The sequence below is a fragment of the Morus notabilis genome, unplaced genomic scaffold (genome assembly GCF_000414095.1).
Source record: "Morus notabilis unplaced genomic scaffold, ASM41409v2 Scaffold989, whole genome shotgun sequence".
NCBI lineage: Eukaryota > Viridiplantae > Streptophyta > Magnoliopsida > Rosales > Moraceae > Morus > Morus notabilis.
The window spans coordinates 468558-479909 of record NW_010363328.1 but is presented as its reverse complement, the minus strand read 5'-3'; the positions used below and the strand labels follow the sequence as shown (position 1 = coordinate 479909).

General features: G+C 35.4%; 2 protein-coding genes across 2 annotated transcripts; one reads left to right on the top strand and one right to left on the bottom strand.

The window, feature by feature from the left end:
- Window positions 1-408: 408 nt before the first annotated feature.
- On the top strand, window positions 409-2486 carry LOC21401012 (G patch domain-containing protein 11). The gene is made up of 4 exons (XM_024169580.1): window positions 409-642; window positions 762-1340; window positions 1891-1953; window positions 2077-2486. Exons 1-4 carry the CDS (start codon window positions 514-516, stop codon window positions 2134-2136), a joined length of 831 nt encoding a protein of 276 aa, XP_024025348.1. The 5' UTR covers window positions 409-513; the 3' UTR covers window positions 2137-2486.
- A 1059-nt stretch (window positions 2487-3545) lies between these two features.
- On the bottom strand, window positions 3546-7114 carry LOC21401011 (squamosa promoter-binding-like protein 14). The gene is made up of 3 exons (XM_010104258.2): window positions 6388-7114; window positions 4583-4698; window positions 3546-4434 (listed from the first exon to the last, which is right to left on the bottom strand). The coding sequence occupies exons 1-3, from the start codon at window positions 6735-6737 to the stop codon at window positions 3791-3793; spliced, it is 1110 nt and encodes a 369-aa protein (XP_010102560.1). The 5' UTR covers window positions 6738-7114; the 3' UTR covers window positions 3546-3790.
- Between the last annotated feature and the right edge of the window lie 4238 nt (window positions 7115-11352).

Below are 11352 nucleotides of genomic sequence, written 5' to 3'. Positions count from 1 at the left end.
GAAAACAAACAAAAGAAAAGCTTTAATTCATCGAAAGTGCGTCATTAATAACGAGATTAAATGCTTAAAAGAGCAAAATTAGGATCTAAATCGTACATGGAATGAAGTAATTCTCTAGAGAGAGAGAGAGAGAGAGAGATTGCAGTGAAGAGAGGGTTTGGAATGTGTGCTTTGGACGTCTTTCAGAGAATACCGGCGAGAGAGAGAGAGATGGCGGTGCCGATATTACAAGTACAAGAAAATTCGTTGCTGACGTGGACTCCACGTCAGCAAAAACCGTTAGTAGTTAAGAGCGGGAGATTGGTAGCTCCCAATCGAGTGCTCTTAGGTACACGGTATACCGTTTTAGATTATGATGTGTCCGAATATCATTGGTTGTGGCGAAACCAACGGGCTTAAATGGGCCGTTTGTAAGGAAGCTCAAAGCCCAATCTTGGCCCATTGAACATTCCTTCTTCCTCCTTTGCATCTCTGCGTTGCTTGCTTCCTTCCTCTGTTCTGAAGCTCTCAGCTATGGCGGAATTTGCTGAAAAGCAGACCACCACCAATGGAGAACAAGTCGAAGATGAAGATTACATGGGAGACCTCTCTCAGTTTCTTCCTCCAGAATCCGAAAATCCTCCGAAATCTCTATCCAAAAAGGTAAATCAATCAACTTGTTCGGTTCCATAGAAAATGCCTAGAAAATTACTTAATTTTCCGCCGAGTTTTCCGATTTTCTCTTTGAATATTCGCAAACCGGAAGTAATTCGACTTTACAGACTTCAAGAAACGAAACCCTAGCGGCTCAACCATCGAAGAAGAGTAAGAAAGCAAATGCGTTAAACTGGCAAGAACACCGAAAGCTAGAGAGAGCGCGAAAGCAGGTCGACGAGGACGAGCAAACCCTAGCGAAAACAGAGGCTCCGATTCCGCAATCGAACATAGGGTTCAAGCTGCTGAAGCAAATGGGATACACGCCGGGGTCGGCCCTGGGGAGGGAGGGCTCGGGGAGGGCGGAGCCGCTGGGGCTGGAGATCCGGCGGTCTAGGGCGGGGATAGGGCGGGAGGATCCGGAGAAGGAGAAGAGGAAGATAGAAGCGGCGAAGGCCGAGATGAAGAGGAAGAGAGACGAGGTGGAGGCGGAGATAAGGAGGGGGAATGAGAAAGCTTTAATGGAGGATTTCGGGAGTCGGCAGAAATCGCAGTGGAGGAGTCGGAGAGTGGTGGTTAATTTTGAGAAGGCGAGGGCGGCTTTGGATCAGTTGGAGAATAGGGAAGTTGTGGTTCCGAAGAAGAGTGAGGATGATGAAGGAGAGGGTGAAGACGAAGAAGATGAAGAGGAGGAGATTACCGAAGAGGTATGAATATGATAATACTTGTTCATGAAAATTCGATTAATGTTTTAATTGCACAAATTTAACTAAACTTTATGAAAATCCGATAATTTGAGAGGAGGTGTAACGAAATTTTGATAGTGTTAGAATTATGGGAATTTAACGAATTGATGAAAATCCAACAATTTGAGAGTAGGTATAACAAAATTTAATGAAAATCCGACGATTTCAGAGTAGGTGTGAAGAAATTTCATAAAAATTAATACGAGGGACTGAGGGTTAGTACACTTGTGCCGTTTGGTTAGGAGATTCGAATCATGATTTGAATCATAGTTCATAGTTCGTTATAGTATTTTTTTCTTACAAAAAATACACATAAATTAAGAATAATTCTGAATTCATGAACCAAACCTACTCAGATTTTGGTGGCAAAATGGGTTTAAATTAAACATCTTTTCCAACCTTTTGAACTGATTAATGAATTAGCATGGTTTAAAAAGGTTGGTAGAAGTGATCTATTGTTGATGTTTAATTGCTTTTATATCATTAATAATTGCTTTTATGGTTGATGCAGGATTTGCAAAATATTTTGATGAAACTGAGAGAACGTAGATACTGTCTCTTCTGTGGGTGCCAGGTGAAATGATTGAAATGATTACAAAGATCTCAATGCACGTCAGAAAAGATATATCACTTTCAAAAAATTGCTTGTTTTGCCAGGTTGTACTGATTTTTGTATATCTTCTGATGTTTGTTTCAGTATGAATCAATGGAGGCCCTCTTAGCAAACTGTCCTGGAACTGATGAAGATGACCACTAATAAAACTTGACATTCTGATTTGGATAAATCCAAAATTTCACCTTCGTTCCACAATGGCGATTTTTGAATTTGAAGTAATGCACCTCAGATTTGGAGTTTCACTTCGTAATTGAAGATTTTGCAATATGCGACTCGCAAGCAAGTGATCGCCCATGATTTGTTATGCGAGGCCAAAAAAATGACACAAAAGGTGATGAGTCATTGAACTGTTCAAGAAGCAAATCTTGATCAAAAAAAGAGGTAGGGAAAAACTCTTGATTGAGAGTTGGAACTAGATTGGCACAGCCTATACGCCTGAGTTGGTGAATTTGTAGAACTTTCCTAAACATGTGTTGTACATTCAATTCCGCAAATCAAAGATTTTTACATCGATTTGTTAGATTTTACTTTTGTCAAAAGTGATTTTTTGTGTTCGTGATCAATATTATTTACCACCAAGTTGAGCATCAAGATTTGATTCACTAGATTTCACACTAATATGACAAGATGAACAAGAACCAGTGATAATTGCTAGGTACATTATTGATTTGTCTCTTACTATTTCGAATCCTTTTGTCTGAGGACAAGGATTGATATGATAAAAAATTTGGTGTCCTTGAAAAGACAACTAGGCCGAGACAGTCAGGATCCTCATCAAGTTGATGGTAATATAGACCTAATCCCTATAAAATGGGGGACAAAAATACTGCCTTGGAATGGTATGGGTCCAAAATAGCTCATTTCTTCTTTTGAACAAACCAGTTGGTCAATCACATGTCAGCACACAGCACATGGAATAAAATGGAGGTAAGAAATAAAACTCCCTGAAAATTCCAAGAGAAGTGAAAGAGACAAAGATCTCATTTATTTTACCGATTTGAGTTTAAAATTTAAACTTTGTTATAATGAAAAACTTTCTGAAATAATCACATTTAATTTTTTTATTACAGTTAAAAATTATTATATAAAATTACATCAAATTTTCAATTAGCGTTGAGAGAAAGAGACAAATATCTCGTTTAGTTGGCAGATTTAAATTTTCAATTAGTGCTAAGATATAATTTTATGTGAACTTTTTATTGTAATAAAAAAAAATAAATGACTTTTATTATAATTTTTAACTGTAACAAAACTAAAATTAAAAATTTAAATTTATAAAATTAAGGAGACCAAAAGCATCTCAATTGCCTTACAATCTAACCACATGCCAGAGTACATTTTAGGTTGAAATAGATTTAGTAATATGCTTCTTAAGGATAAGAAAAAGGAATGTAAAATCAGTGATTCATAGAATCTTAATCTATTATCTAATCCAATAAACCAATCTTTATGATAGCAAAAATGGGTTGGTAAACCTAATCACAAATCATCTTGACATAACGAGTATTTGACAATTTGTCATCAAAACGATCGCTAATTTGCTAGAGATTAACAAAAAACAGCATCAATTATCACAGAGCTCGGCCGATTAGATAAGTAAAAAGCAAGGCTAACACCATGAGTATCAGTGTTTTTCACACACATGAATGATTAACATAGAACCAAAAGTCAGTCTAAGGTCATGCCCCACAAGAGGGCAAAGCAAAAGAAAGTTTTTGCAGAAAGTTCCCAACTTACACCTCAAAAGTGATCGAAATAGTTCATTAGAACTGCAGATATGTTAAAGAGACTTATTCTAGAGTGACCAGTGCATGTGCTGACCGGAGGAGTCGAAATCCCTGGAGTGTCCAGGTTCCATAAAAGGCCTCCTACTCTGTTGGGACAGCTCGAGCTCACCCGAGAACTGACTAGTAAGAGGCTGCGAGATTTGACCGAGGCCAAGGTCGGGAAGGATCTGGTGTGAACTGCTACCAGCCATATCACTCTTTACGCCCCAAGAAGTGGTTGGAAAGTGATTGACAGGTCCACCATGAGGAGCTGCTGTTGGTTCAGCCACAGGTGCCCCTTGAGCATTCATCAAGGAATGGAGCTCGAGACCTGACGATGGTCGGTTTCTGGAGCTCCATGGTTGGTTTGACAGAAGAGAGAGAGCACAGCTTGAGTCTGCAACTACTGAAATGCATTCTCCCGAAGGCAGTGGAGGAATTCCATAACTAGCTGGGATGCTCGTCCCACATGCTGAAGCCTGCAGGAAAAGGTCGGATGGAGGATTCTCAGAGCTGCTCTGCCATGGATAAGGAAGAAACTTTCCTGTTGGAATGGTGGCGTGGTTTCCAGGCACCCGCTCAGAGACTCTAGCAGTTGCCCACGCATTCCTCCCAGCAAGCCTAGGGTACGCTGAGAAGTCCATCAGAAAGCTGCCAACTCTGCTGCTGCTTTCTGCCATCTCAAGAAAAACATAAAGTCAGCTTCAAGTAAATAAGGGCAAGCAAAACCAAAATCCATATGGATGTACAATCTGGGGACCCCAAATCATAATAAATTGATAATTCGATTAACTCCATGAAGACATATAAAGAGAATTGACCATAGCGCGTAGACAGTAACGATCCAGGTGGTGGCTTCCTCCGACGCTCATTATGACCAGCAAGGCGCCGACGGCAACTGCGTTTCCCTTGATCAAACTCCGGAAGCTGATGAAACCTGGGCAACAAGAAAGAAGAGAACTGTTTTTAGTTTCATAAGGACTCCTAATGAAATTATTTTGTCATAACCCTCTTACCTCTTATTATGGAAAGGGTTGGCCATGCATTTAGTAGAAATACTAACATTTGTTTTTGAGTTTGATCATACAACCACCAAGAAATGCCTCAAACTAGATAATCATTACAATTTATGAGTTATTTATGTAGGCCGCCGACGATTTTGCTTTATATTTAACAAGAAATTGTGAAATGTATTCAACGATTAAGTACGAAGATAACAAACACAGAAGAAATCTGCAGTGTCAACTGTCAAAAAACAGAAACATCCATTGCATTTTCAGATATTGGCTGTCGGTTCAACCCAAGAAGCTGGTTTAGTCACTAAAATGCCAAATTGACAAAAGTAATTGAAACCCATCATTTCTAATATGCAGGATTGGCATAGTCTTTAATTCCACAGGAGCTTCCACAGAAAATGGTTTAGAAAGGTCAAAACCTAACACCTAATGGCTAATGCATTTGATCTAAGACAGAAATTAACACGACTCAAAGTCAAATGTACAGGGCAATTTAGATTCCGGATTTTACTCTTTTCTCAAATGAGAACAAATTTCATTGGATTTAAGACATAAAAATTGGAATAACGTGTCCCAAAGGCTCAAAGGCTCAAAAGGCTCAAAACAATCCAACAAAGATGATTCATAACATAGATAATCTCTTAAAAGATTTCAGCGGCAAGTTTATGCCTAAACAGTGTCAAATGCCAAGTTATGAGCCTCCAAAGAAACAAAATTCAAGTTTGTTTTTTAAAGCCAGATAATTTGCTTTCAGCATTAATGTGAAGTGAACAGAAAATTTTAGCATCTTCCAATAGAGAACAGAATTATGCATTAGCGTAGAAGGGGAAAAAAGGAGGAAAAAGAAAAAGAAAAAGGGTACTACCAGATTTTATGTTGCCCAGTGTGATACAAGAAATTAGTGATAAGGTATAACACAGTACAACAAAGCAAGAAAAAAACCCAAATGTCTCATAAATCATACCCAATCAATCCCATGGCACTATCACAATATTAAATTAACAACTATGAAGACAAAAAAAAATTCTAAAAATAAAACACGACCATTAAATAAAAGAATTATCCCACCAAAAAACAAACTACTACTCCATTCAATGGAAAAACAATAATAACAACACCCAAATCTTTTTTCACCCCACAACACTAAACCAAACCCCAATGTCTCAAAAATCAAGCAAGCCTTTTCCTCTCAAAAAAAAAGAAAAAAAATGGAAGAAGTCTCATAAATCATACCCAATCAATCCCGTGGCACCATCAAGAATTATCCCACCAAATTAAAAGACAAAAGAAAAACTACCACTCCATTCAATGGAGAAAAAAAAATCAATTTTCACCCACAATACCAAACCAACCCAAAAAATTCCCTAAAAAAAAAAAAACCCCCCCACCAACAAATTTGACCATTGTTGAAGCAAGAGCCATTCGCATTCCTTATTCCACCACCCAAAATTATAAAATTTAAAAAAAAAATCACTACTCTATCCAATGGAAAAACAATAAAAACACCCAAAATCCTTATTCACCCCACAACACCAAACCGAAAAAAAAATAACAAAAAAAAAATTACCAAGAAATTTTGACAATTGTAGAAGCAATTTTTTTGGGTTTACCTGCTACACTGCTGGCAAAACCTCTGTTCAAGACCGGCGACAATGACTTTGGGTGATTTTGAGTGCATACCGCAAACTTTGTGCCTCGAATAATACGCCTTGGCGTCGCTCAGATCTACCTTACACCCTTCCACCTGGCACCTCGGAGGCTGGCCGGTCTGGACCGGCCCGGCCCGGACCTTCTTCGGCGGCGTGGCGGCGGAGGACGATGACGACGACCCAGAACCGGATTTGGGAGGGGCGCCGGTGGGACCCACGTCCTCGAAGTAGATTTTCTTGCCGAACTTCAGGCCGTTGAGGGACTCGCTGGAGGAGGACCCGCCCGATGAGGTCGAACCCATGATTTCCATGACCGCCGGCGATGTTGGTTTGCTGTTGCAGTTAGTAGTAGTGGTGGTAGTAGTAGTAGTAGTAGTTATTAGTACGAGGAGAGAGAAAGAGAGGCCATTTTCTGTTCATGAAAGTGTTTTTGGGGAGAAGAGAGAAACGGTGAGTGTTGTGGAGGAGGAGGAGGGGGTGGAGGAGGAGGAGCAGGGGTGGTGAAAAGCAGACACCTGACACTGGCCCATGCCAGCTTAGAGAGAGAAAGAGAGGAGAGAGAGAGAGAGTGTGTGTGTTGTGTTGTATTGTGTTTTGTGTATGAAAAATAATGTAGGAAAAAGAAGCAGAGAGGGAGACAGATGTACTTCTACGGAGCTTACAGACTTCAGAGGCAGGCTTTTACGAAGACTACTTTCTCTCTCTCTATAATCAGTCATTGGGGGTCTCCTTTTATTCTCTCACCACACACTATAAACCGTCGTTTTTGCCAAAAGAAAAAATTTGAGTTTTCTTTTTTCTTTTTCTTTTTCTTTTTTTTTTTTTTTTTTTTTTTTTTTTTTTGGGGGGGGTAAAGGTGATTTTCCCTTTTGCCAGATGTGTATGGGTGCCCATATGGCTTGTTTGTTTGATGCATGGGACGCATTATTTGGATTTTGCTTTTCTCAAATGTCCAAAATAGCCTTCCTTATGTTCTTTTTTATTAAAATGAACTCTCCATGAATTTCTGTTTCTAACAATAAGATCTATATCAGAAAATCTTTCTTCTGCGTAATTTTATAGTTTAATATGATTTTCTGTTTTTAATAATAATAACTATATCAAACCATGTTTTCTTTTACATATTTTTATATTTTAATATAATTTTAACCTAATTCAATGTTCATATTATAACCTTTAGAGTGATTTTTTCTTTTAGTTGGGGGAATTTTTTGTATTTATCATGTTCTCCAAAAGTATATCATTCATTTTGTATTGCATCAAATAAATATCATTATATTTTAAGTGTGTACTAAAATTCATGCCTTTTGCAAATAGTGGCGAAGCCTGAATTTTTTTTTAAGGGGCGTAATACAAATTAAAAATTTTAAATATACTATAACACTATATAGTCTTTTTATCTTTAAGTATCTATTCGTACTTTTAATTTTTTTTTTAACTGAATTAAACTTGTAGTGGAGTTTAATATTGATTTTTATTTAGTTTAATATTTTGATTTTTAATGTTTGCAAAGACCAAAACATCCTTAAAGGGGAAAACGGAAGGAACAAAAGAAAAGCAAAAAATAAAAAATAAAAGAATAACCAAAGTCAACAAATGAAAACATAAAACAAAACAAGAACCTTAAAATTAGGAGTGTTCATCACATCTAATCAATTGATCAAATCGACGACTGGTCTAATATAATCCAATTCATTTTTAGTGGATAATCAACCTTAATTAGATTGAATTGAATGTAAATTAAAAGAAAAGGACTTAGATTGCATTGGATATTACTTCTATTTTCAAAACATTCAATCTAAACTGAACCAACCTTTATATATTATATAAAAATGTAATTTACATTATTGATCCAAAATTTAAATTCTATTTTCTCGAACTTTTTATGTATATCAGTTTGTAACTTGGAGTTGTTTGTTATTAGTTGTATATCACCTAATTCTAAGTTGTTTGTTAGATGTTTAATTGTTTATATACTTTTTTGGATTTATGGACGTTAATTGTTGCTTCATTTTTTCAATTGTAGTGTATAAATTTTATCAAAGAGATTTTGTTTATATACTTTTTTGGATTTATGGACGTTAATTGTTGCTTCATTTTTTCAAGTGTAGTGTATAAATTTTATCAAAAAGATTTAACAAATAGGTTGAACAGAAATAAAAAAAAATAAAAAATGTACAAAAAAACTCAATTAAAAAATCGACTAGTCCAATCTAATCCAAACCGACTTAATCAGATTGAATTGGATTGGATAATACACTAGTAATTAAATTGGACATAATTTTTAAAAATTGATCTTTGAATAGATTGGTTGTTATATGACTAAAATAGGTTGGATTAAATTGGATGAATACCCTTACTCAAAACACATTCCGTCAATTTTTTTTTAAAACAAATTTTCGGTTATTTAATTCTTTTATTCTTTTCCTTCGAGTTATTTTTGTAATTAAATTAGTTAAATTTGAGCATTGAACGTAGATGTTTGATGAGGTCTAAAATAAACGGTGTATTATGTGAATTAACACAAAATAGATGGTATATTTATACAAATTTTTCTTTAAAAAATAAATGGGAGCAAAAAATTCAAACCCAAAATCTTATTTTTTTAAATAGATTTGAAATTTTTTGATAATAAATAGATATGAAATTACTGTTAAAGTAAGCTTGCAATAGTGTTATTCAATTGTGCCTGAGAGAAGCATTTCTAAATCTTAGGCTCCGTTTGGTTAAACGTTCAAATTAGGGTGATTCTGGATTTAGTTTTAGAACCAAAACCATGATTTATGATTTTGGGTCTAATCATGATTCTGAAATCAGAACTAAAATCAAGAGTTTGAACCACCTAAAACTAAAGGAAGAGATAGTTTTAAAATCAGGTGTTATTCTGGTTTAAATATTGAATCAAAATCATTCAAATCAAACACTGATTTTAAACCTTGAAGCAGAACCATTTTTTACTTTTTACAAACAAACAAAGATTTGAACTAGAATCATGATTCTGGTTCTAAAATCCTCAAACCAAACGCTGCCTTAATCTTACTCTTATATATTATAAAAGAAAGGAAGAAGCTAAGGGCCTGTTTGTTTCCGGTCTCGTTTTCATTTTTCATAGTTTTCGAGAAAAAAAACTGAAAACGCGTACAGAAACGCATTTGGTGTAAAATTTTTTAAAATTAAAACTGAAAACACCCGTTTTCATTTTTCCTTTTTTTCTCATCTTTCTGAAAATGAATTTTTTCCGTTTTCATTTTTCTTGTTTTCATTTCCAAACTTCTGAGACTGCGTGCCACCCCCACCCTAGGAGAAAGAGAGAAGGAGAAAGAGACGAGTGAAGTAGAGAGGGAGCTGGGGAGAGTGACGAGAGATAGAGGGAGAGGGTGATCTGTGAGGGAGAGAAGGAAAGGAAAAAGTAAAAGAAATAAATTTATTTAATATATTATTATTTAATATATTTAATATTATTATTTATTTAATATATTATTAATTTAAATATTATTATATGTTTTTAAAAATTAAACCACTAAACACTATTTCAGTTTTTTTTAAAACTGAAAACAATCTCAGAATAAAACTACAAAAAGCATTTTCAAAAATAATTACAAAATAAAAATAAAAACGTTTTTATTTTTATTTTCATAAAAAAAAAAACGTTTTTCTAAACGCACCTTAAGTTGATAGCCCTTTTTTTTTTTTAACCGGCTGTGATTGTTTATTTCCATTATTTAGTGGCTGAATATAGGACGCAGGATGTGTCCTAAATTTTCAGGATGTACCGGATATAGTTTTCTTCCAGGTCCTCTAAACTATCCCTGCACTCACAAACATTACTTGTACTCGTTATTTTATAGTAATTCTGGAAATTAAGATATACATATAATATGACTCTAAGAATAATTTATAATGCATAATTTTATCATCAATGATTTGATTTTTTTCCCCGAAATCAAAAATTGGTGCGAGAATTTGTAATTAGTTGGAGATCAATGAAGAAGCACTTATAATAGCATAATAATAAATTATGAATAGCAATTTTATATGAGGGTAGCAATTCAACCGTGGCTTTCAGATGTGGAATGTCCAACAAGATTATCATTACGTTGCGTCGTAGTAAGTTACTAATAATCATTTTTAACAAAACTATGTTGCTTATTATACGACAAACATTTTAACTGTCCCATTGTTACCTCTCTTTTTTCCCACCCTGAAACAACGTTACCTCACTCTTTTTTATTCCTCGCTCTTCATCGTTGGCAATAAAGCATTGTAAACTTTTTTTTAAAATTGAGAAATTTTATTTAATAATTAAGTCAATACATACTATAAATATAGTCGTAAATAACCATTAAATATAAGAGTATTTGACCACAGACAGAAACTGAATTTACCAGTAAAGACAAATTAATGAGGTAAGGAAACGAATACAAGTGCTGAGTCTGAATGGAGAAAGTCTCACTCAGCACATTAACAATCGAGCACAACAAAAGCTCGTTTAACAAAACTACTACAATCGATGGATAAAATCACTCGACCGAGACCCAAAGACCTAGAGCACTAGGGTCACTCATAGCACTGCTTAGGATCAAACCTAACGAGATAAACTTACCACTACCATGGAAAGGTGAGACGACAATTTTCGTTATTACATGACAAAAACATAAAAACTGAAACACATAATCAATATCGCCTTTATTACTTCAAAATATAAATTAAAAACAAGACAAAATTCTCCAACCGCACAGACAAAATCTTCGGCAATAAATTGGCCATCAAGATCATAAAAGATAAATCGACGACGACCCACACGACTCCACCACCAACGTTGAGTGCTCATCCACGCACAACTACCCCTTTCATGACCACTGTGATGAGAAGAGCGAGATTATGAGATTGTAGATGTACAAGAGATTTGACATGCACAATATGATT